Raw genomic sequence first — 20,810 nt, 5'->3', positions numbered from 1 at the left:
TTCACTTTTCAGTTGAATATCCAGATAGCTCTGACTCTGACACTTGTTTTACAAATGGAGAAATTATTGATAGTTATCTTAATGCTTTGATGTGGTTCCTTTCAGAGAACACAGCCTCAGTCAAAGCAGAGTTGTTCTGCTGTGGCTGCATGGCTGCTTGGAAATATAAGTAGGACTCTGATTCCGGGAAGGGGAGGAAATAAAGGATAGGGCTCTCTCATCCAGCTAGAATATGATCTGTATGCATCCAGCCTTGCTAGCTGTAGAGTGTATTTTTGTCCAACATCCACAGTCATGCTGCTATCTTGGCTTCTTATCCTTCTTTACTGGTGAGTAGAACTTGCAAATATCAGGGCAGAAGGGCTCCCTGGACAAAAGAAAACATTAAACCCCTTGAACACCAACTTAGGATCAGTGTTAGTGTCCTGGAGGCCTGGAAATGCCCTTGGTGTTGAAGTTCTTGAAGTGATTTATGTGGCAAACAAGCACTTTTTGGAAAGCTGGTGCTTGAGTCATAACTCTTGAGTTCCTTTTCTCATTAAAATGCTTTTTTTGCTTGCAGCTATTCCCATCAGCTGAGCCTCCAGGTCCTTCACTCAGTGCTCCAGCACAGGCACCTACTCAACTACCTCAGGCTGCAGGACAAGTACCTGCACAACCTCAAACTGCTGTACCTCCACCTAGTCAGGCTCCTCCAGCAGCCCCAGCAGCAGCCCAGGTAAGATCAGAAACCCTTCATACCAGCTTTCAGCTTTGCCCTTAGCTGTTCTATTCCAGACATGCTAAAATGATCTGAAGCCATGAAATTGCCTGGAATTGATTTAGTGCTGCTGCTTATGCAGAAGTGACAGTTGGCCTGGTGGCTTGTAAAAGGAAGACAGTCAATGTGGGTGTGATAGTTTTTCATTCTTACGCTGTGGGTGAGCAGTGACTTTTTATGCTGTTTAGAGAGTGGACTCTGGCTTGAGGCAAAGTTAAAGGTAAGAAAAAAGGAGAGTCTTACTCAATTGGCAGCTGCTTGTTCCTGGTATTTAAGGTGCAGCATGAACAGGCTCTGAATGTGTGTCTCGGCATCACTGGCATCTCTGGGATAAGAGTGGAGAGAAAAGTCAGAGGAAGAAACTAGAACATGCAAGTTCTCCAGACTTCAGAAGAGAGACATAAAGCCTAGGTTAAAATGGTCCTCGTAGCAGTCAAAAAATGCGGAGAAACTGCATCTTTGGGAAGCTCTGAACTTTGTGGTGCTTTCAAACACTTCCATTTCAAGCAGAGAGGGGGAAAATGGACCTTTGAGGGGAAGTACAGGGAATGTGAAAACTTGACAAGTTTGTGTTTAATTCTTAGCTGCATCACCCCAAAGTGTAGGATATACATCAGATAGGCAGGCATAGCAAAGTCAAGAAAAAGCTCTGACTTGTGTTAAAAAGAGAAAAATGGCCAACCCAAATCATTACTCAGACACTTGGAACATGTCTTGTGGTTTGCTGGAGTAAAGCATTGCAGAGTTTGCCAGACTCCTGAATGATGGTACCTCTTTTAAAAAACAGACACTAATGTTCATATTCATTGGTGGGGAGAGGTTGTCACTATTGGAGGGGGCCAAGCTACCATCACCCTTTGGCAGATCCAAGGGGAAGAGACTTGGCAGTGTTGGTCAGAAAAATAGCTCTTAGACTTAGTCCTTCCTAGAAATGTTTCATTATTTTTATTGTAAAGAACGTAGAAAGATACGTATATCACTTCACTGCAGACAGCTCATGTTCCTGTTTACAAAACTGTTAAAGACAGTGCATTAGTCATTAAAGAAAAATAGTGGAGTTGGGGTCTGACATATTCTTGGCTACATTAAAAGTAGCTTTAATGCTTAAATCAAAGCCCTTCAAATCTCTTGAAAAAGGGCCAGTGTTTAATCCCTGAATTTTATGCAGCAGTTGAAACACCAGCAGCAGTGAAGGCCAGGACTCTCAGTTTGGTAAAATGATGTAGCAGTGTTGGTCTCAGTGAAAGTGTTTTGATTTGCACTAGCAGAGTGTCTTGCTCCCTGCCACTAGTGCCCAATAGCTTATTTGTTGGTAGCTTGTCCTAAGGTGAACTTCATGCCTTTGTGTCAGTGTGTTGTTCTTTATAGCTCTTTGTGTCAGTATGTCCTTCTTTATAGCTATTTGTATCAGTGTGTTATTCTTTGTAGCTCTCCTCTGGCTCTTGTAGCTCGTTGGTTACTGTTTTGCAGACCTCTGGGCTTCTCTATGAACCCTTGTTTGTTTTCACTGACCTGGTAAAGCTTTCAGCTTCAGCAGAAACAAGATTGTGATCAGAAGCCCTGAGCTGCATTGCTGGCACAAGAGCACCAACAGATGGAGTAAAATACTAGTCTTAAACAAAGGGTTATTTTTTTTTTCTCTCATGAAAAAGCAAGTGATCTAAATGAAAAAACTTGGTCAAGACTTCTAGGCTTAAATTATCAGCCTAGCGTTGTGTGTGTCTTGTTACTGCAGATTTAAAATCCCTGCCTCAACATGTGCAGTACAGATGACGTGCAGTGAAAGAGTGACTGACCTTTCTCTGTTTTGTTTGGGTTTTTTTTGGTGGAGATTGATTAACAATTAGCCCTTTACTGGAAGTATCACAAGTACTATAAAGATGGACACCTCCTGGATCTTTCCTACTGGAAATCTGCTGCTGACCAGTATAAGATGCTTTGTTTACATGTTCCAGTAATTACTCGGAAGTAATTTAGAAGTGAAAATAGGCAGCTATAAAATTGCTGCTAGATGCTTTTTGCCTTTGATTTCACAAAAAAGTAACTGAGAGTATATGCTAATCTGCCAATTAAATTATTTCCTAGCTACTCTTTACAATTGTATCAGGTTTTTAAATCAGATGTTTGGGGCAGGGATTAAAACACAGGAGGTCTTGAGACTGTCATGAATGCCCCAAAACCTTAAGTTTTGATGCAAAGCAAGCAGTCTTTGTACATTTAGCACTTTTGAAGTCTCCTGACATTTTGACATTTCTTAAAGTTGTGTAGCTTTTCCTCTTTTCAAGACAATTGCAGAGAGAACCTCCTGGGTTACTATTTAAGCGTGAAGTTCTCCTGTTTCATTAGTCTGTCTTCTTTTTCACTGTAGTATCATGATTCCAGTGATGAGTTAAACTTTTATTTGTATTTATAGTTGATCAAGGTTATCTCTAGTTTTAAAACCGGAGAAAGGAAGTGCTAATCTGCTTTAAAATGATGTAATCTTATTGCAGGCCCCACCTGCCCCTGCTGCAGCTCCGGTACAGGAAGATACGAAAGTCCCTATCAGCCTTGTACTAAGGTTAAGGTAAGGACACAAAACTGACCTGTTCTGTGAAAGCAAGCCTTTGTAGAGAGGGACACTGGAAGACTGCTGTAGTGCATCTTGCCATCTGCCTTTTAGTTAAAAGGGTCGTGGTTATAAGTTGTTTGTCAGCTTGGATTTCAACCGCTCTTCCAAAACTGGGACTTAGAAACGGAGTTTCTCTCATCCACTACTTTGGTTTGGCAAGAGCTGTAGATTCAAAGACATTTTGATAATTGTATAAATATTCCTAAACTCTAACGGGGTGGGAAGGAGAAATTAGCTGGGTTCCCTAAAGGGGATCAGGGATCCAGAGGTTCCAGCCTTGGGATGGACCATCTTACTATTCAGGCACAACTTCAGACTTCAGCCAGTTCTGAGAGTGAAGAGTTTTTAGGCATGGATTCTGGTCTACGTTCCTAGAAATAGATAGAAAAAGGATTGTTAGCACATTCTACTATCATTACACATATTGACATTTCTCATAAGGAACCTGCCTCTCAGCTCCGTAGGCATCTTGGTTGTTCATAGGCATTGGATGGGGACTTCTGAGCATCACCTCCTAGTCATACCTGGACACTCCATAATGTGTGTATATCTGCTGTCAGTGAGTGTTTCCTTCCTCTGAAAGATGTGCTCCAAGGATATATCTGCTGATAGATACGAGTTCCTGAGACAGTGGAACAGTGTGGCCTTATACCAGAGAGGTGGTACTCGCTTATCCTGGACTTCAGCCCACTTGGGCTCTGCCAAGTTGAGAGGCAGACTGTGCCAAGAGCCCTGCTTCCAGATGCACACCCAAATGATTAGTTTCTGCCCTTTGAGGGGAAGGGTGCAATGAATTCACTTCACAGACTGATTAGTTAATGACAGCACTTTTTTGGGGGCACCTATCAGTGCAATGAAATGGTCTCTTCTATATAAAATTCTCTTCTTTCCACAGGAATTCAAAAAAGGAGCTCAATGATATTCGATTTGAATTTACCCCAGGGAGAGGTGAGCTGGTGGGAAATTCCAGTGTGTGAAGGTGGTTTTGGTAAAGGGGATGTTTTGTGTTTGGTGTTGTGCAGTTGTGTGTATGGAAACCCTGTATGAGTGTGTCCACAGTGCCTTCCTAAAGGGCTTGGAGCACTGCTGTTGAGAAGACCTTGCTTGTAAAACTGTTTGTGGATATGACCAAAGTGCAGCCCTTTGAATTCCAGCTCCAGGTTTGACAGCATAGCTCAGAACTGTCTGACTGCACCTGGTGTACACCCTAATATCTGTCTTGTGTAAACAATGCTTTTGCTGTTTGGTTTGTATAAGGTCCTTTAGGTTTCTATGTGATGCCTTCATCAGTTGGCAATTTCTCTTATGTGATGACTGGCTCTTGGGTTTATCCCCAACAGATACTGCTGATGGTGTGTCTCAAGAACTCATTTCAGCAGGTCTTGTTGATGGCAGAGATCTGGTAATAGGTAATTACATATTATTTTTTCTGCTCTAACCATTTCAGTCATTTTTTGCATGTTTAAAATGACCTGATTAGTGGGTATTAGGAGAGTTTGCTGTGGCCTTGGTTCTCTACCCCTGTGGCTCTATAAAACTGCTGTTAATTCTGGTGACAGTTCTGTACCAGTACATTTAGGCAACCCTCAGTCCACAAGAATATGATCTAGTTGGAAACATTATGAAGCAAATGTTCCTTGTAATGCAAAATGAAGGCTAATTGATGCATTAGCTAAATCATTATCATCTGACATATATGCATTGCTATATTGCTGCACAAGCCTGTACTGCTCACAGGTCCTGCGCAAGAGAGGTCTGGGACTGGAATCAGCCAGGCTTTTTTGTTTTAAGTAGGGCTGGGGAAGGAAGTGTGAAGTACACGTGTTGTATGAGTATGAACAGCTACCTCTAGCTGTTATTTAGTTCGCTAAATAAATGTGTCCTCCTGTGCAGCAGGTGAGACTTTTAAACTGTCAGCACTCCCTACATATTTCAACTACAGCAAGCAAAACTGTTCCTTGTACACAGGCTGCAACATCTTGAAAGGCTGCTAGTGCAAAATTAACTGAATTTCCAGGTGCAATTGGGCAGTTTATTATTACTAATTCCACCACATCCAGGAAAAAATATCTACCTCTGAAAAAGAAGCATAGTAACAAGTGACAGCATTTTCACAGTTTAAAGCTTTAGATTTAAGTAGATTTGAGTCTCATTGAGACCTAAACTTTTTTATCATTTTAAAAAGTTCTAAGTTTGCTGAGTAATAGAAAGAGGTCTAATGTTTTTCTCTAGCCTGTCCTAATATTTGCCCATTTTCTTTGTGTGTGTGTGTGATTTCAGTTGCAGCTAATTTGCAGAAAATTGTGGAAGAGCCCCAAGCAAACAGATCCGTCACTTTCAAACTGGTATTTATTCCTGTTCCCTAATTGAACAAGTTGTCACTTGCAAAGAGAAGGCATTGCATATAGATGCCTGTGATGTCTACTGTAGGCATCTAATGTATGCACTCTAAATCCTCCCTTTTTCCCAAAGCTTCCTACTGGTTGTCTAACAGTAGGCAATGCAGGCTCCTTGCTTGTGTCTTCTGAGCAGCACCTGGGTTAAATAAGTATGAGATGATGTGCTAATACAAACATTCCGTTATCCTGGCTAATAAGCATATCAAAATCTTACAAAAGGGTATTTTCTGGGCTTGGAATGTACACTTGCCCAGAAAGGGCAGGAGTACTTCAGGGCAGGTAAGTGGCTTAAGAAATGCCACGGACTCCTTTCATAGAAGGAATGGGGAGGGTCCAGATATGTTGTCTCTGAGGAGGAAATGAAGAGGTGATTGGAGGGGATGGGGGGGGGGGGGAAGAAGAGAGCAAAAACTAAGAGAAGATAGACTAGGAGAGGAGAAAGAAAGGCAGATGAATCGTTCAGAGGTGGTGAAATTCTGTGGTAGTTATAGTGGCAAAACGAAGGTGTAGCCAGTTTATTGGTAGTGAAGCAGTAAGTGCCATTATTTTTGACTCTTTCTGAAGGAGTTTTCACTTGCTTTGCCCCAGTTAGTGCACGTAGCCCTAGTCAGGGCACACATTGGCAAAACTTCAGTCCCAGCCCTTCCTAGCTTCAAAAAAAAGAAAAAAAAAAAAAGAAAAAAAAAGAAAAAACATGCTAAATTTTAACTTCGGGTAGTGTAAGCTGCTGAATACAGTGCAAAGCTGTCCTGTGACTGCTCCCTCCCCAGACTGTATCTGGTACACCTTGTGTTATGTAGCATGGTATGTATCTGAGGGTAGAGCATGCGTGTTGCTATTTGGATCTCTGTTCCTTGTGTTTCAGGCATCTGGTGTGGAAGGCTCAGATATTCCTGATGATGGCAAACTTATAGGATTTGCACAACTCAGCATCAGCTAAACAATGGTCCCAGGAGATGTTTCCCAACTGAGAACCCACATGTGCATATTCGTAATGCTTCTGTTAGCCTAAAAAAAAACCACTACTGCCAAAGAATTGAACTACAGCCCCCTTCCTAGAAGCTTTAACATTTTCCTTAATAGGATCACAAACCTTCCTGAAATTACCGATGGCGTTTACACCTTTTGTAAACAACTCTCATGTTTTTGTATCTGTCATCTCAAACATGCAGTTCCAACATGTCATTGCCTGCATGTTCATTTTATTATTGCCTTACTTTAAAGAAAAATACTACTGAGTACGAAGCAGGGGGTTCCACTGCTCTGATGATCTTGCCTAAATGTTTGCTTACATGTGGTTTCATTTTTTTTCACTTGCTATTTTTGCACAAGTTTTAATACTGAACGGATCTTTTTTGTTCTTTACCTGCTTCTCCTTCTATCTGAAACACCAATGTACATGTTGTTTGGGTCACCTGGAGTGCTGAGAAATCCGCTTCTCTTCCTCTGTGTTTTTTAAAACTGTTGGTTTGAATGCTTGCACCTGAGAAAGCAAGCCAAGTCTTAACCCACGGGAGGGAGAGCTGCCTTCCCTTATGTTTGTGTTTCTGAGAAATTCCTTGACTTTGAGGTGTTAGAAGTCAGCTTCCCTTTGTAAACTGCCTTAATTTTATTTTATTTTATTTTATTTTTTACCATTTTGGTTCTCTCCACATGAGTGCCAGGCGTGGCATGAGGGCTGAACCTTTTAATTTACATTAAGCAGTCCTTCCTCAAAATGTCTTTCATTTCCGCATCTTAGATGTAGTCTGTTCTTGAAGCAGACCAGTGAGGTGTTGCTGCCTGGAAACTGGTCTTTCAGACGATCAACAAAATATTCGTGGTCAGAGGGAGAGGAGATCTGTGTCACTCTGCGTTTGGAAAAGATGCACTTCGAACTGTTCCTGAAACCCGGTCTGTTATGCCTGGCTGCGCGAGTCCTCCCAACGTGTTTCCCAGTCCTTTGCAAACTGGTACCCGTGGAACCATCCCTGTCATGTTTTACAGCAATAAAGAATCGCCAGTAGAGTGGTAGTACTGGGCAAGCGAGCACCGGGCTGTGTCCCTCCTGCACTAATGGCTTGGGTCGTCAGCCTTCTCGTCGGTCCAAGCCTCGACGTTTGATCAAGATGTCACCGAAACCCTGTCACACACGTATTTAGCTTTTATTTCTATGTGGTGTTGAATTTGAGGTTCTACATGAATAATATAAATTATACTCTGAGTTTGATAAGAGACACTTGTAATGCAATATGTGAATAATAAATGGTGTTGATTTTTTTTTTTCTTTCCTACTGTTTCACAGTTGGCCTTTGTAACTGCTATTGGCTCTGGAGTGTTTTCTACACAGAAATTGTAAGCCTGTAATTTAACACACAGATGGAAACGTGTTTGGTTTCCATCAGCCACACACAATGCAGAAACAGAGTGTTAAAGCAGAATGACTGAGTTCAATTAGGACGTTTTTTTTATTTCCAAGTCTTCAGATGAACAATCTGTATTTATATATTGTTCTCTATGAGCAGCTGTGGAAGCTTCCTGAATTGTGCATGTTCTTTTTATACCGCCCTTGTTGCTTTTAGCCTATAGGTGGATATTGGGTATGTCCCCATGGGCTATTTGCAGCCCCATGGCTGGTGAGTGTGAAGGGGAGGGAGAGGAGAAAGAGGGTTTTGGAGCGAGAGCATCCCAGGGTGCTGAGCAGAAGCTCTAAAGAGCCCAGGGAGTGGGTGCCGGATACCGGGGAGTTGATGGTGGCTGGGTTTGGCCAAGTGTGTGCATACACGTGTGTGTGACACCTCTGGTACTTTCTCCTGTTGTCTGACACAAAGCACTCCCTACAGTGTCCCCCATCAAGCTTCTTGGCTTGGGAAGAGCAGGCTGGCATCTTGATTTTCATGTCACCCTACGGTCGGTATGGATGTCTTGGAAACCCTTAGGATACAGAGACAAAGTAGTCTTGGTACAGTATTATTTTCCCTTCTGCCCGCATGCCATGGGGACCTCCTTGTTCATTTGTGTACTGGTGCTGAGAAAGGTAGGACTTGAACTGCTCAAATGGAACAATGCAGCATCTATTTATTAAGTTATTCCCCACCTTCCCAAAGCCAGGACTTAAAGAGCTTGAGCTCAAACTAACCCAAGGCTCTGTAGTTCTTTAATGGAGAAAATAAGTAAGGAAGAAACTGATGTTTTTTGTTTTATAGAGCTCCAGATGTTTTGGGTAGCAATCCAAAATATTTACCTGGGCTATTACAGTTCTAGACAACTGTCTTTTCTGATGTTGTTCAGTAAGTGCCAATGCTGTTCATAACTGTTTTCCAGTGTCATTAAGAATTTGGGTTTTGTGCAAATTTCTGATTTGAACCTGGAAGCAGGTGGTAATTTTTAGTTCCTACTTCTAAGGACAATGCTCTGTTAATGAAAACGGATCCTCTTCACAACTTTGGTGTATTGTAGATTATAATGAAAGATGTAAAATATTCAGGCTTTTTTCCTTTTTTGGACTTTGTATTTTACTGCATGTCTCTAATTTTTAATCAATAAAGAACAAATTGTCCATTGCCACGTGTTTGGTGTGTGGTTTACGTGTCATTGGGTTGGATGGTGTATCTTGGGGAAGGGGTTTGTCTGAGGGGTGTCTGCAGCCCCTGGGGCATTTCTGTCTGGGGAGGTGGGAGGTTTGACAAACCCCAGGAAGACTTGGTGGGGAAGGGGTGAGGATGCTCTGCAGGAGTTGTGTGCAGAAATGGAGCCAGGATGGCAATTAGGATTGTACCCTGAGGGCTTGTCTCAGGTTGAAAAGTTTGCTCGAAGCTCTACGTGCCCTGTGCAGCTGGGCATGAGCTTCCTCCATCCAGGAACACCTCAGGGTGGTGCAGGCTGGTATTAAAGTGGGATGATTTATACCCTGAGAAGCGTTTGGAGCATGAACTCTCCTCTCCATGTCCACAATACTTTTTCATTCTGAATTTGAGGTTTCAGGGCAGTTGTGATCCAGAGGTGCCCCTGAGATCTCTCCCTTTACTTTTGTAGTGGAGCCAGGACTTCAAGAAAATGCACTGATGGTGAGAGGTAGAACGCAGGCATGTTGCCATCTCGTCATCCTGACAGCTCTTAGCTGTAGCTAGGCCATTCCTCTCTGGAAGCACCAGTATCCCTTGCTGCAGCATACTTGTGTGCCAGTGGTCATGCTTTGAGCTGCAAGAGCAAGGAGGTGCCTGAAGTGAAAGGTCTTGTCCAAGCGTGCAGGTGACAAGGCTGTTGGCAGACTGTCAGTAAACCTCTTGCAATGAGATTGAAAACGCTTCTGTGACCTGGCACTGAGCCACTGCCATGGTTGCGGCAATAGATTTGTCACTGCGAGTGCTGCAATTCGATATCTGTTAAACTGAGTGGGCGTCTGGACAGCTTTCCCTAGTCGTGGTCATCCTTTAACAGCAACCTTGGCCACAACCTTTTAGTGTCATCTGATGTTGTGCAAAAGAGAAGTGCCTGGTTGCAAGCAGACTGCCTGACTGCTTCTTGGAAAGCCAATTCCCTGAAGCACTGCACTGGAGAAACCCTAGAGTTTTCCTTCATATCCTTCAATATTTCTTGCCCATCTTCCACAAAGGAAGGAAGTTTTCAGAAATGAAGGGAAACGTTAACACAGAAGTAAAAAACCCCTAGTATTTCTCACTGGAGGTCCTCCTGGAAAATTTTCTCTTAATATATGGCTTCTGTTCCTAAGGTGCCCCGTTCATTCAAACTCTGACAGCTTTGTTGACATCATTTACCCAGAGCTTAGTGGGGTTTTGTTTGAGTGAGGTCATGGTGTCTCCATTAACAGAAGCAGAAGGGGTCTTCCTGCTCAGAGTGTGGGAACAGAGAAGTTTCTCTAAAGCTTCAGGAACTGTCAAGGGCAAGGTGTGTGTCCTTTGCGAGGGGATAGGGATGGTCCAGTTCTAGGCATGTTCCCCAGGCATTTTGGCTGGGATGCACCCATATGCATGTTCTTGCTTAAAAACAAACAAAAAACCCCCACCAAAACAAAAAGAAAGTTGTGGTCTTGGATGGTGGCACTTTCTAAGCTGACTTTTCCATTCACCTTTCTAAGGCTCTTGGGCTTAGTTTGCCATTTTCTGGCTCTTTATTTTTCTTAAGGTGTTCCTCTTTACTCCCAAACCCAGAAAACTTTTATCTTGGGTGAATATAACTTCCAAGTTTAAGACATGGGATGGTAAGGGACGTTCTGGGTTCCAGAACCCCATCTTCTGCATCTAAGCCAACTTCTTTGCAATCTTTCCAGTATTTGGTCAAACCCTGCTTAAAAAGCCCCAGAGAATTATATCCCAGTTTTGTTTCCCATTCCTGCCTCTGTAGGAAATTCTTTATGGACTCTCCTAAAGGCTTTCCATGCTGCCTTAGTCCAGTGCCTCACAGTCCTCCTGTGACTGAATAGTTCACTCCAGTTGTCATCATCCTTGGATGTTTCCCTTTGTGGGTGCTCACCACGAGGTGTCTCATACTGCCCATGCCTGTGGGCTTCCTTGCTCCTCTTACCACATCCTGATCACCTTCTCAAAGTCTCTCCTCCCAGCTGATGAGTCTCCAAATGGGAAGTGACCTCCCCTGGATGGTCCGCACCTCCTGAAATTTCTGTTTCACTTAATGGGAATGCAGCGTGGGTACAAATCCCAACCCAGAACATTGCTTTTTCTTCAAATCTGCATACTCGTGACTGCCTAGAGCTGCAGGGCTTATCTTGGGCTTACGTACCAGTTCCAACCCTCTGCAAAGTCTGTCTCTGCAGATGCTGCTACCAACGTCAGGCATCGGGGAAATTTGGAAAGCGGTTGGTGATTTTGGGCCATTTCGGAAATGGCTTCTGCTGCTCACCTTGTTTCCCTGCCTCAGTGTGGCTTTCCACCAGTTTTGCCAGCTTTTTATGGTTCAACACGTGCCGCACTGCTTTGATGCCAGCTGGATCCGTGCCATCGGCCCCAACCTGACGGAGGAAGAGCAGCTGAACCTCACCCTGCCCTGGGATGCGGATGGTGAGTATGAGCATTGCTCCGTGTACTCGCCGGTGGACTGGGACGTGGTGTACGATCTGAATGCCACGGAGAAGTGCAGCAATGGCTGGGTGTACCCCTCAGGCCTGGAGGTGATGCTGGTCACTCAGGTTTGTAGCATCCTTTTGTTTCCGATTGCTTTGTGCCGTGGTAAATAGTGTTTTGAAGGCTGGGGTGTGCTGAGCTCAAGCAAGGCATGCCTGGAGGCAATTCTCATTCTGTGCTTTGGCTTCGGTGTACGAGATCTTCCCAAATTGCAGCAGATCGATCGAGTCCTCCTGATCTTTACCAAAAGCCATGGAAAGGTGTGTCCTGGACACATGCCCTGGTCAGGTCCTGAGGAGGCCATCTCAGCCCAGAGGTGTGACTTGGCTCCTATCAACCATTGCTGCTTCCTCACCTGTTGTTGGAAACCTCCAGCAATGGGGTTCCCACTCCTCCCTTTGGTCCTCGGTATCCTCCAGCCTCCTGTAAGTGTGATGCCCAGCTCAGGCTCTCCAGAGCAGAACAGACCCCATTTTCTCTCTCATAAGTTCTGGCAGTGTTTTGTGCCAGTCCTCTGGCTCCTGCTTCTCCAGATCCATGAGCCCCATGGCTGGTGTCCGACTGATCCTCCTGGGCTTCCCCATTTAAACCATGTCAAAGGAGGATGGATGAGCCCTATGTCAGATTTCTCCCACCCTTGCATGTCTTCCCCAAGTCTTCCCTGCATATAGCCCCCACCAGCTTGTGGGGTGGCCCAGAACTGGTGGGAAAGGTGGATGTCCCATCCATGGCTTGCTCGTGGTTGCACAGGGAAGCTGCGAAAGATGAAGGAAATGGAGTCCCCTGGGACCACAGCCAACTGGCCACCCTTCCTTGTCTCTGGCTCTGCCCATCCGTTAGCATCACTCCCTTTATTCCCCTGGACTTTTCCCAGCTCTGCATCTTGCTGAGCTGTCTCGGCCTCTCTGAACCTTGCTTGCCCAAGTGGAACCGCTGGGGACTGTCTGAGCGGTTCAGTAAATGCAGCTTCTGCAGTTGCTTTGGAGAATAGTCTCTTTCACTGTCAATGCCACCTGGCCCTGGCAGAAGCGATGACCCAGGTTGCCTGAAACAGGGGTCTTTCTGTTCCAGCCAGCACCGTATGTTTGTGAGTTGCACAGAGATGATTAATATATTACACAGTGTACTTAGGACAGGTAAAACATCCAGTCTATTCTGACTTTACATATCTGTGGTGGCTGCCTACGGCTGCAGAGCTTATCTTAGGTTTAAACATTAATTGAAGCCCTGTGGAAAGTCTGTCTGAGCACTGTCCCGCTTCAGATGCAGCTGCCAATGTCAGGCGTCGGGGAAATTTGGAAAGCGGTTGGTGATTTTGGGCCATTTCAGAAATGGCTGGTGCTGCTCACCTTGTTTCCCAGCCTCAGTGTGGCTTTCCACCAGTTTTGCCAGCTTTTTATGGTTCAACACGTGCCGCACCGCTGCGACACCAGCTGGATCCGTGCCATCGGCCCCAACCTGACGGAGGAAGAGCAGCTGAACCTCACCGTGCCCCGGGACGCAGACGGGGCGTACGAGCAGTGCTCCATGTACTCGCCGGTGGACTGGGACCTTGGCTCCATCATGCTGTATGGCCTGAACGCCACGGAGAAGTGCACCAAAGGCTGGGTGTACCCCGCGGCGCAACCGCCGTCCCTGCTGACCGAGGTCCGTAATCGCCTTTTGATGCGCTGGGGATGTGGAAGGGATGGGACACCCAAACGGCCGCCCTGTCCTAGAGTTCAGTCAAAGCTGGTGCCGGCCATGGTGCAGCTGGGTTGGGCTGAGATTTAGATCGGGTGTATTTTGGGGACCTTGGCTCCACCACCCAGCCCCCAGGTGTGGTTGTGGAGGGGTTGCATGCAAGCAGGCTGCAATATAGATGCCAGTGACGCCACAGGCAGAGCCAGCGGAGAGATTATTCGCTTCTGGTGGGATGGTTTGGGTCTCCCTACCCCAGCTGCCCCTCTGCAGACAGGGGGTAACCTTCCAACTTGTCCCTGTGCCCAGCTTTGTGCTTTGGACACCCTGGCCAGGGGGAGGAGGCAGAGCTCAGCACTTGGTTTCTGCTCCCACACACGCTGGGGAACTCTCAGGGTGACCAGCTGTGGGGTGTCTGCCTCGGGGTCTCGGTGTCGCGACTCCAGCTCAGGGTTGTCGCGAACAGCCTGAGTTCCTCACTGCTCCTCGCTCTGTGCGGAGCCTCCAGGTTTGACGAGGAGAGGAAAGCTTGCAAAGCCACGCATCTAACAGGTCAACAGGAGCTTCAGCAACAGCAACAGCGCTCCAGTGAGCAACGCTAAACTTGTTTCAGTGCATTCTGACCTCTCTGTATTTCCCATACATGTGACTCTTTCTATAGATGCCCTCTGGATGCTGGCAGTTGCAGAACATCTCTTTAACAGAAGCTGCTTGGCCCAGGAATCAGTGTTGCACTCATCCTTTTTCCTCTGCGAGGGCAGGCAGTCCAGGATGAAGCAATCTGCTGGGACTTCTGTCCCAAGTCCCACTTTAAGCAAAATTTTCCAACCAGGAGGCTCCCCTGGCGGTGCCTGGGCTGGGCGGTAGTTCTGCGGGTCCCAGTGCTTGGGAGAAGGTCACCACTGTCTGTCCCATGGGCTTGTCCCACCTCTGACTTCTGCGCTATGTGCATACCATGGAGACTTGCATCCTTGGAGGTGGTATCAGAAAGCATCTGGACCTTGTCAAAACCAAAAGCATCTCTGTTTCCTTCCTCCAGTTTGACCTGGTGTGTGACAGGAAGGACCTGAACGACATCTCCCAGTCCATCTACATGATGGGGCTGTTCTTGGGATCCATGATTTTTGGGCCACTAAGTGACAGGTAAGGAGACACAACCACCCATCTGGGGTCTGTGCAAAGCCGGCGGTGCACAGAGCGGCACGCTGCTCCGAGCCTGCCTGGGCACTGCACTCCATTCATTTTGTCACCGCTCCTCACTAACAGGGACGCTGACCAAAGTCCTCAGGTCCCGTGAGGATGTGGCAACACAAGGGGGTGGAAGGGAGAAGGGCACAGCGTGCGCGCAGGGTGCTTCACAAGTCAACCCAGAGGCTAGTCTGAACCTTACCACCCTCAAGAGCGGGGGATACAGTCACTGAGTACCCCACTGAGCTCATCCCCATCTCCACTGGGTCTCCTCCAGATACTGACTGTGTCCTCCCTCTTCCTTCACAGGATCGGCCGCCGGCCAGTCATTCTGATCTCCATCTTCCTCCAGGGCTTGTTTGGTGTAGGAATTGCCTTTGTGCCCCATTTCTATGTCTACATGGCCTTCAGATGTGTCGTGGGGGCTTCTGTGTCAGGGATCACCATGACGATACTGGCTTTAGGTGAGTAGGATGCCCATGCCCTGAGGCAGACAGAGGTGGCCTCTCAAGATGCAACAGGAAAGGTCTGTAAAGAAATAGAAATCATCATGTGTGACTTGAAAAACACCACGGTGAGGACAGGTCTTGCTCTGCGCTGTCCTTTGGCACTTTGGCATCTCCACAACCCTAAGTGAGAGCCCCAAGGGAGAATCTCTCCCGTGCCAGTGCTCAGAGGAGGGCAAGGGGACAGCCTCCCAGCTCAGGAGGTCAGTGCAGGGAGAGAGCCCAGTGGGTCTGGGACACGATCGATTTGGGCCCCAGCTCTGCCCCAGTGAGGGGCTCTGTGGACACTGAGAGCAAAGTGGTGACATACCTGAGCTTCATGTCCTCTTGCAGAGGACCAGGACACCCTGACGATAGGGAGAGGTGAGCATCTCATGAAACACTGGTGACTTGCATGCGTGACTGATGCCAGGGCTCTGACTACCTCTCCTCACCTCCAGGAGAGCTCTTCTGCAGGGGAAACACCCTCTTTGCAACAGGGGAAATCATTTGCATGGATGACTCCGAACCTTCATTCTTCTTTTCAGCTACAGAATGGGTTGGTGTCTCCTCCCGGCCAAAGGCAGTGCTTATTTCTCACTGCTGTTTCGCCATCGGACAGATGATTTTGGCTGGCTTGAGTTATGGTATTCGCAACTGGAGGCTGCTGGAGATTGCGGGATCTGCACCTATATTTGCCTTATTCTTCTACATCTGGTGAGTTGGACATGGGCAGAGCTCTTTGCAGACACAACAGCAGCAAGCATGAGGGATGGCAGTGAGAAGGCAGCAGTTCAGGAGCAGGTTGGGTCTTTCCCATCAGAGTGCAGATGCTGGAGGGGCTTCTGCAGAGCTCAGCACATCTCCCTGGGGCACTGGACCTCTGAGAGCAGCAGCTGCTTTGCTTCAGGTCTTCAAATGTGGCCTTTGAAGCCTAAATGTAGGCCTGGAAAACCTGACCTGAGGAGGTATTTAGATCCATCCATCACATATGATGCCCATTGCTTGCTGGACGTGGTTGCAGGGAGGTGGGCTGTGGGGAAACTCAGCAGGTCACAGCAGCATCTCCTGATTTCACCTCCTCGGCAGGGTGTTGCCAGAATCAGCTCGGTGGCTGGTGACAAAAGGCAGAATAGAAGAAGCGAAGAAGGTCCTTCAGAAGGCGGCATCCATCAACAAGCGCACCATCTCACCAGAACTCCTTGAGCAGGTACCTGTAATGGCATGGGGAACTGCTTGTTGTCTTCAGAGACTTTCCTCTGTGCTTGGGTTTGTAACAGCCCCTGGAGCTGAGGTCATCTGATAAACATCTTCCCATGCCTGCTGGGGATGATTTGGGGATGGACTGTAGGCAACTCCAGCTTCAGCTGCGTTGTTACAGAGACAAGGTCAGGGAAGAGGCACAGCTTCTGCTGAGGCTCAGCCTGGAGCTTTCTGGAGTCCACCTTGGGATACGGAAAGGACTCAAATGCTTCCCTGGCTTTCCTTCTGTCAGGATTGCAGGAGTGTTGAAGATGAGCACGAGGTCTCTGTTTAGTTTGTGGTTTTCCATGCATAAATGCCTGAAGGGGGCTTACCTTCTTGCCCACCTCAGAGTCCCTACATTGGGGAAATATTCTTCCCTAGGAACCCCTTAGTCATCAAACCAGTGCATTGGGCACCCAGAGCACAGATGCTGGAGCCCAGTCCCACTGGGCTGCCCTCCCTCCCAGAGCAGTTTGGGGTCACAAGCCTGTCCTGCTGAGGCTTTCCTTGGACTGCAGATGGAAAAGGAGCTAGCCATGGGTTTCCTTTGCCTGGTTTGACTCTCTGACTTTCTGCATTTTGAAGTTGAAGCCTGAGAAACAGACCAAGTCTGGAAGTCCTCTGGATCTCTTTCGGAAGAAACACCTCCGGAAGGTGACTTTAATCATGTCGTGTGCCTGGTAAGACACCCCCTGGTCCCCTCTTTCCAAACTTCTAGGTGAAGAAAAGAAGGGATTGATGGTTAGTCATAACTGTAAATTCACCCTGTGGTTTTTGGGTGTTAGTGATGGGTGTTTCTGCTTCTGGCTGTTCAAGATCCTATGAGGTTTGTGCAAAAGGTTAGAGCCATTCCAGCTTCGGCAGTCCTGTGGTGTTTGCCTGGCTTTCTGTCCCCTTGGAAATGCCGTGGCTTGGTCAAAATGTTGTCATTGGAGATTAACATTGTATTTGCTCATGGCCAATAGATATGCATGCTCAGTGCTGCTGTGCCCATCTTTCAGGTTTGTGAACAGCCTTGTCTACTACGGGCTGAGTCTGAATGTGACAAATTTTGGTCTGGACATCTACCTGACACAGCTTGCGTTCGGAGCAGTGGAAATCCCAGCCCGTATTGGTTGTATCTTCCTTCTGCAGTGGCTCGGGAGGAAGAAAAGCCAGGCTGTTCTCCTGCTGCTGAGTGGCCTGGTGTGCCTGATCATCACTGGCATCCCTGAAGGTGAACAACCTCTTCCCGTGCTGAGGGGACAACCTCTGGGACAGGGAGGCACAGAGCCCCAACCCTTCCCTTGCTGGTGCAGCTCCTGTCCTCCCAACCAGGCTGGCTCGCCTCTCCCGGGGCTTGAGCTGACCCTGGTGCCATGGCCAGAGGTGACTTGGTTAACTCCCCAAGACCCGTTCCGATCAGCAAGCTATTGCTTGCTGATGTGATAGGAGAGGGTAGAGCTGAGCCCGGCAGGCCAGCTATTAGCGGAGTTGTCCTCTGGGACAACTGATACGTGGGGCGGTGAGATGATGGATGCAAAGTGCGCCGGAGGCGGCTCCCAGGCCAGAGCTGCTCCCCAGTCCGCGTCCAGGCACCGTTCGGAGGCGACGGCTCGTTGCCGCGCATCGCCAGCCGAGCGGTGCCGGGTCCCCCCTCGTCCCACAGCGCTGGCGTCTCCTCCTCCCCTCAGACCAGCCTGTGACCACCACCATCCTGGCCGTCCTCGGCAAGTTCACCGCCTCGGCCTCCTTCTCCACCTCCTACGTCTACTCGGCAGAGCTCTTCCCCACGGTGGTCAGGTGAGGTCTCCCCCCGCCTCGGAGCTTCCCTCCACCCCGGCCAGAGCCTGGTTGGTGCCCACGGCCGCGCTCAGTCCCAGGGGACGCCGAGCCTTGCCCGCCGCCCCTCGCTTCCCCAGGCAGACCGGCGTGGGACTGTGCTCCATGTCGGCGCGGCTGGCGGGGATCATGGCCCCGCTGACCCGCCTCCTGGGCCGGTACCACCGGGCCGTCCCCATGGCCGTCTTCGGGAGCGCCCCTGTGGTGGGGGGGCTGCTCTGCCTCCTCTTGCCCGAGACCCGCGGCACCGACCTGGCGGACGACACGGGGGATGGCTGCCCCCCAACGCAGGTGGGGACCTGGCGGTGCCCGTGTCGCCTCTTGGGCAGGGACGTGGGGTGCCAGCGCTGCGGGCAGCCATCAGCATTGCGTGGGTCGGGGGTTTCTTTGAGGGCTGACAGCGGTGGGAGGGCAGGCAGCGGGGCCACCCTACTGCGGAGGAAGAGGAGGAGGCCCCGTAACCATGCCCGTGGTGGTCATCCCTTTGGTCCTGCCCATGGGATGGAGGGAATCCAGGAGCGACCGGTGCTTCGCTTGCCTCCCCCTGCCCTCCCCAGGGAAGGGCCAGTGCTCGGAGCCACGTCCTCTGGCTTTTGGCTTCTAGTCGCTCCCAGCTCCCGTTCCCCACAGGACCGGGTGGAATTGCACCCCGATACTTTCGTTGTCGTGCTGGGAGAAGGGTGTCCACAGGGGCCCAGAGAGCGAGTGGTGAACGGGAAGCCAAGTTGCTAAAGGCTGCGTGTGTCAGAGAAGGCTGCCATCAGCTCATAATGGGTCTTTCTTTGCTTTTAAACCCTTTTCCCTTTCATTAGGTCTGTGAAAATGCCAACAGCAGCTCTGAAAATGGACACATAAAAGGAAAAGGAGGTGGCCGAGACAATGAGGGCACAAAGACCACTCACTTCTAGCTGGGCCTGCAAGCAGCCGTAGCTAAAGGCAACCTAGTGCTGTGCTGGCACTGAGGACAGGCAGGTCTCCGTTTGCAGGACACCACCACCTCTCAAGCGGTCACTGCCAATTCTTAGTTTTCCTTTTCTTTTTTGCCTTCCTGTATCTCCCTCTATAGCTTGTCCTCAGGCACTGCATGCTGACTCTGGTGTTCAACAGTGCTCTCGCCGGAGAAAATCTGATGCTTTTCATTTAAGGGAAAAAAGGAAGAAATCAGAAACCAGGGTGGAGGCAACATTTTATCTTCCTTTTGAGTCTGTAAACTTTGCCCAAGCGAGACACCTGCTAGAGCATTGAATAGACTTGCAACAGAGTACTGTGCTCACTAAAGAGAAAGCCAGAGCAGATGCAGCACGGAAAACAATCTCACACTTGCAAGAAGGAGTGATTTCTCTTGACTGTCTAGCATGATCTTCTCACCTTCTCTTAAAAACACTCCTTTTTATTTTTTTGTTTAAATTTGAGACAGTCAGCTGAGAAAAAAGAGATGCTTTGGAAGAAACAACAAGCAGTGAGCAAGGATGTCTAACAGGCAGCAGAATTTTCACCTTAGTGCTGGTGGCTTTGAATTAAAGCATGTCATGATGCTTTGTGCATGGAAACTTGTGCTGTCAGGCTGTGGCGTAGGACAGCATTAATTTGTCTGTTCCAGGAAGCTGAGAGATGTTGTAGTAGTTGGTCTCTTAGAAGAAAGTGCAAATCTTTCTGGGAACTATCAGGTCTATCCTACTCTGTTCTAGTCTATTGCTTCTTGCTGTATCCATTTCTGTCTTTAAATGGTTTAGGACCACTTTTGTCTTATACTGTGATGAAAAAAACATGGTGCTTTTCCTGTGCTTCCCCTCCTCTTATCTCCTGTCCCTCAAGATGACTTTCTTTTACCACTGGATTGGTACAGACGAAGCCCAGAAGTTAGGCAGTGGTGGTGTTTCAGCTTTGTCTGTATACAGCTCAAAGGCTATTTTTCTGGTAGTGTCAAGAAGCTTTTCAAGCAGACTTTATTTCTTCTCCCTGTCGTCATGCCTGCATGTTTTCCATGGATCAAAATACACCACAGATATGCAGTTTGATGAAGACAGAGTTTTGGATAAAGTCAGTGACATGGGACAATACCTCACCAGCAGGGGCTGCCTGTGGTACCATCTTCTCTCTGGCACTGCTTTTCAAAGGATTTGCTGTGGTGCTCCTGTTCAGTGGCCCTGACTATAGAGGAGCTCGGTCCTTTGCCCAAGGGCACTTTTTCCTTGGCAAAGGCTGAGGGCTGGCTCCTTCGGGCTTTTATGGAAAATAAAGCATTGAGGGTAAAGGCTGAGGGAAGAGCTTGGAGCAAAAGGAGTGAACCATGGCTCCTTTTGGGAATTCTGCTCTGAGACACTCTGTTTCAGGTTGCCTCAAAAATAAAGGTGTCCAGGCACATCTGATGTACTTCTGCTTCCATCTCATTCATGTGTCCAGTAGGTTGAAGGTCCATTTCATCTGCTCTTCTCCAGATCACTGCACCTGGTTCGTTAGAAGACCACTGGATGGTGCACTTTTGGCTGAAGAGCACCTGAATAGCTTGACTCATGTGTTTTGCCGAGCTCAGCAGAAATG

General features: G+C 48.0%; 2 protein-coding genes across 4 annotated transcripts in view; both read left to right on the top strand.

The window, feature by feature from the left end:
- OXSR1 (oxidative stress responsive kinase 1) overlaps positions 1–9,312 on the top strand; it is a 93,855-nt gene extending 84,543 nt beyond the window's left edge. Inside the window, exons 13-18 of one of the 2 annotated variants that reach the window (XM_069778276.1) lie at positions 563–718; positions 3,253–3,326; positions 4,267–4,319; positions 4,712–4,780; positions 5,652–5,716; positions 6,636–9,312. In XM_069778276.1, the coding sequence (XP_069634377.1) occupies positions 563–718; positions 3,253–3,326; positions 4,267–4,319; positions 4,712–4,780; positions 5,652–5,716; positions 6,636–6,710 (492 nt within the window). In that variant the 3' untranslated portion in view covers positions 6,711–9,312. The remainder of the gene's footprint in view (positions 1–562; positions 719–3,252; positions 3,327–4,266; positions 4,320–4,711; positions 4,781–5,651; positions 5,717–6,635) is intronic. The other variant, XM_069778277.1, reaches the window with a different exon arrangement.
- Positions 9,313–12,954: 3,642 nt separating this feature from the next.
- On the top strand, positions 12,955–20,642 carry LOC104311285 (solute carrier family 22 member 13). Of its 2 annotated transcripts, none has more exons than XM_069778275.1 (10): positions 12,955–13,497; positions 14,570–14,673; positions 15,028–15,182; positions 15,752–15,920; positions 16,293–16,413; positions 17,034–17,128; positions 17,450–17,664; positions 18,097–18,230; positions 18,350–18,560; positions 19,082–19,181. In XM_069778275.1, exons 1-10 carry the CDS (start codon positions 13,114–13,116, stop codon positions 19,087–19,089), a joined length of 1,596 nt encoding a protein of 531 aa, XP_069634376.1. In that variant the 5' UTR covers positions 12,955–13,113; the 3' UTR covers positions 19,090–19,181. The 2 variants fall into 2 exon arrangements, with proteins under 2 accessions (XP_069634376.1, XP_069634375.1); XM_069778274.1 differs by having other exon boundaries at positions 12,958–13,497; positions 18,122–18,230; positions 19,082–20,642.
- Positions 20,643–20,810: the final 168 nt, after the last annotated feature.

Source organism: Haliaeetus albicilla, chromosome 2 (assembly GCF_947461875.1).
Source record: "Haliaeetus albicilla chromosome 2, bHalAlb1.1, whole genome shotgun sequence".
In the NCBI taxonomy this organism is placed as follows: domain Eukaryota; kingdom Metazoa; phylum Chordata; class Aves; order Accipitriformes; family Accipitridae; genus Haliaeetus; species Haliaeetus albicilla.
This window is presented reverse-complemented; position numbering and strand designations above follow the sequence as displayed.

Coding starts and splice junctions, on each gene's coding strand:
- LOC104311285 (XM_069778274.1), top strand. CDS start 13,114: ATGCAGCTGCCAATGTCAGGCGTCGGGGAAATTTGGAAAGCGGTTGGT. Junction 15,183..15,751: donor CATGACGATACTGGCTTTAG/GTGAGTAGGATG, acceptor TCTTCTTTTCAG/CTACAGAATGGGTTGGTGTC. Junction 18,561..19,081: donor ATGGCTGCCCCCCAACGCAG/GTGGGGACCTGG, acceptor CCCTTTCATTAG/GTCTGTGAAAATGCCAACAG.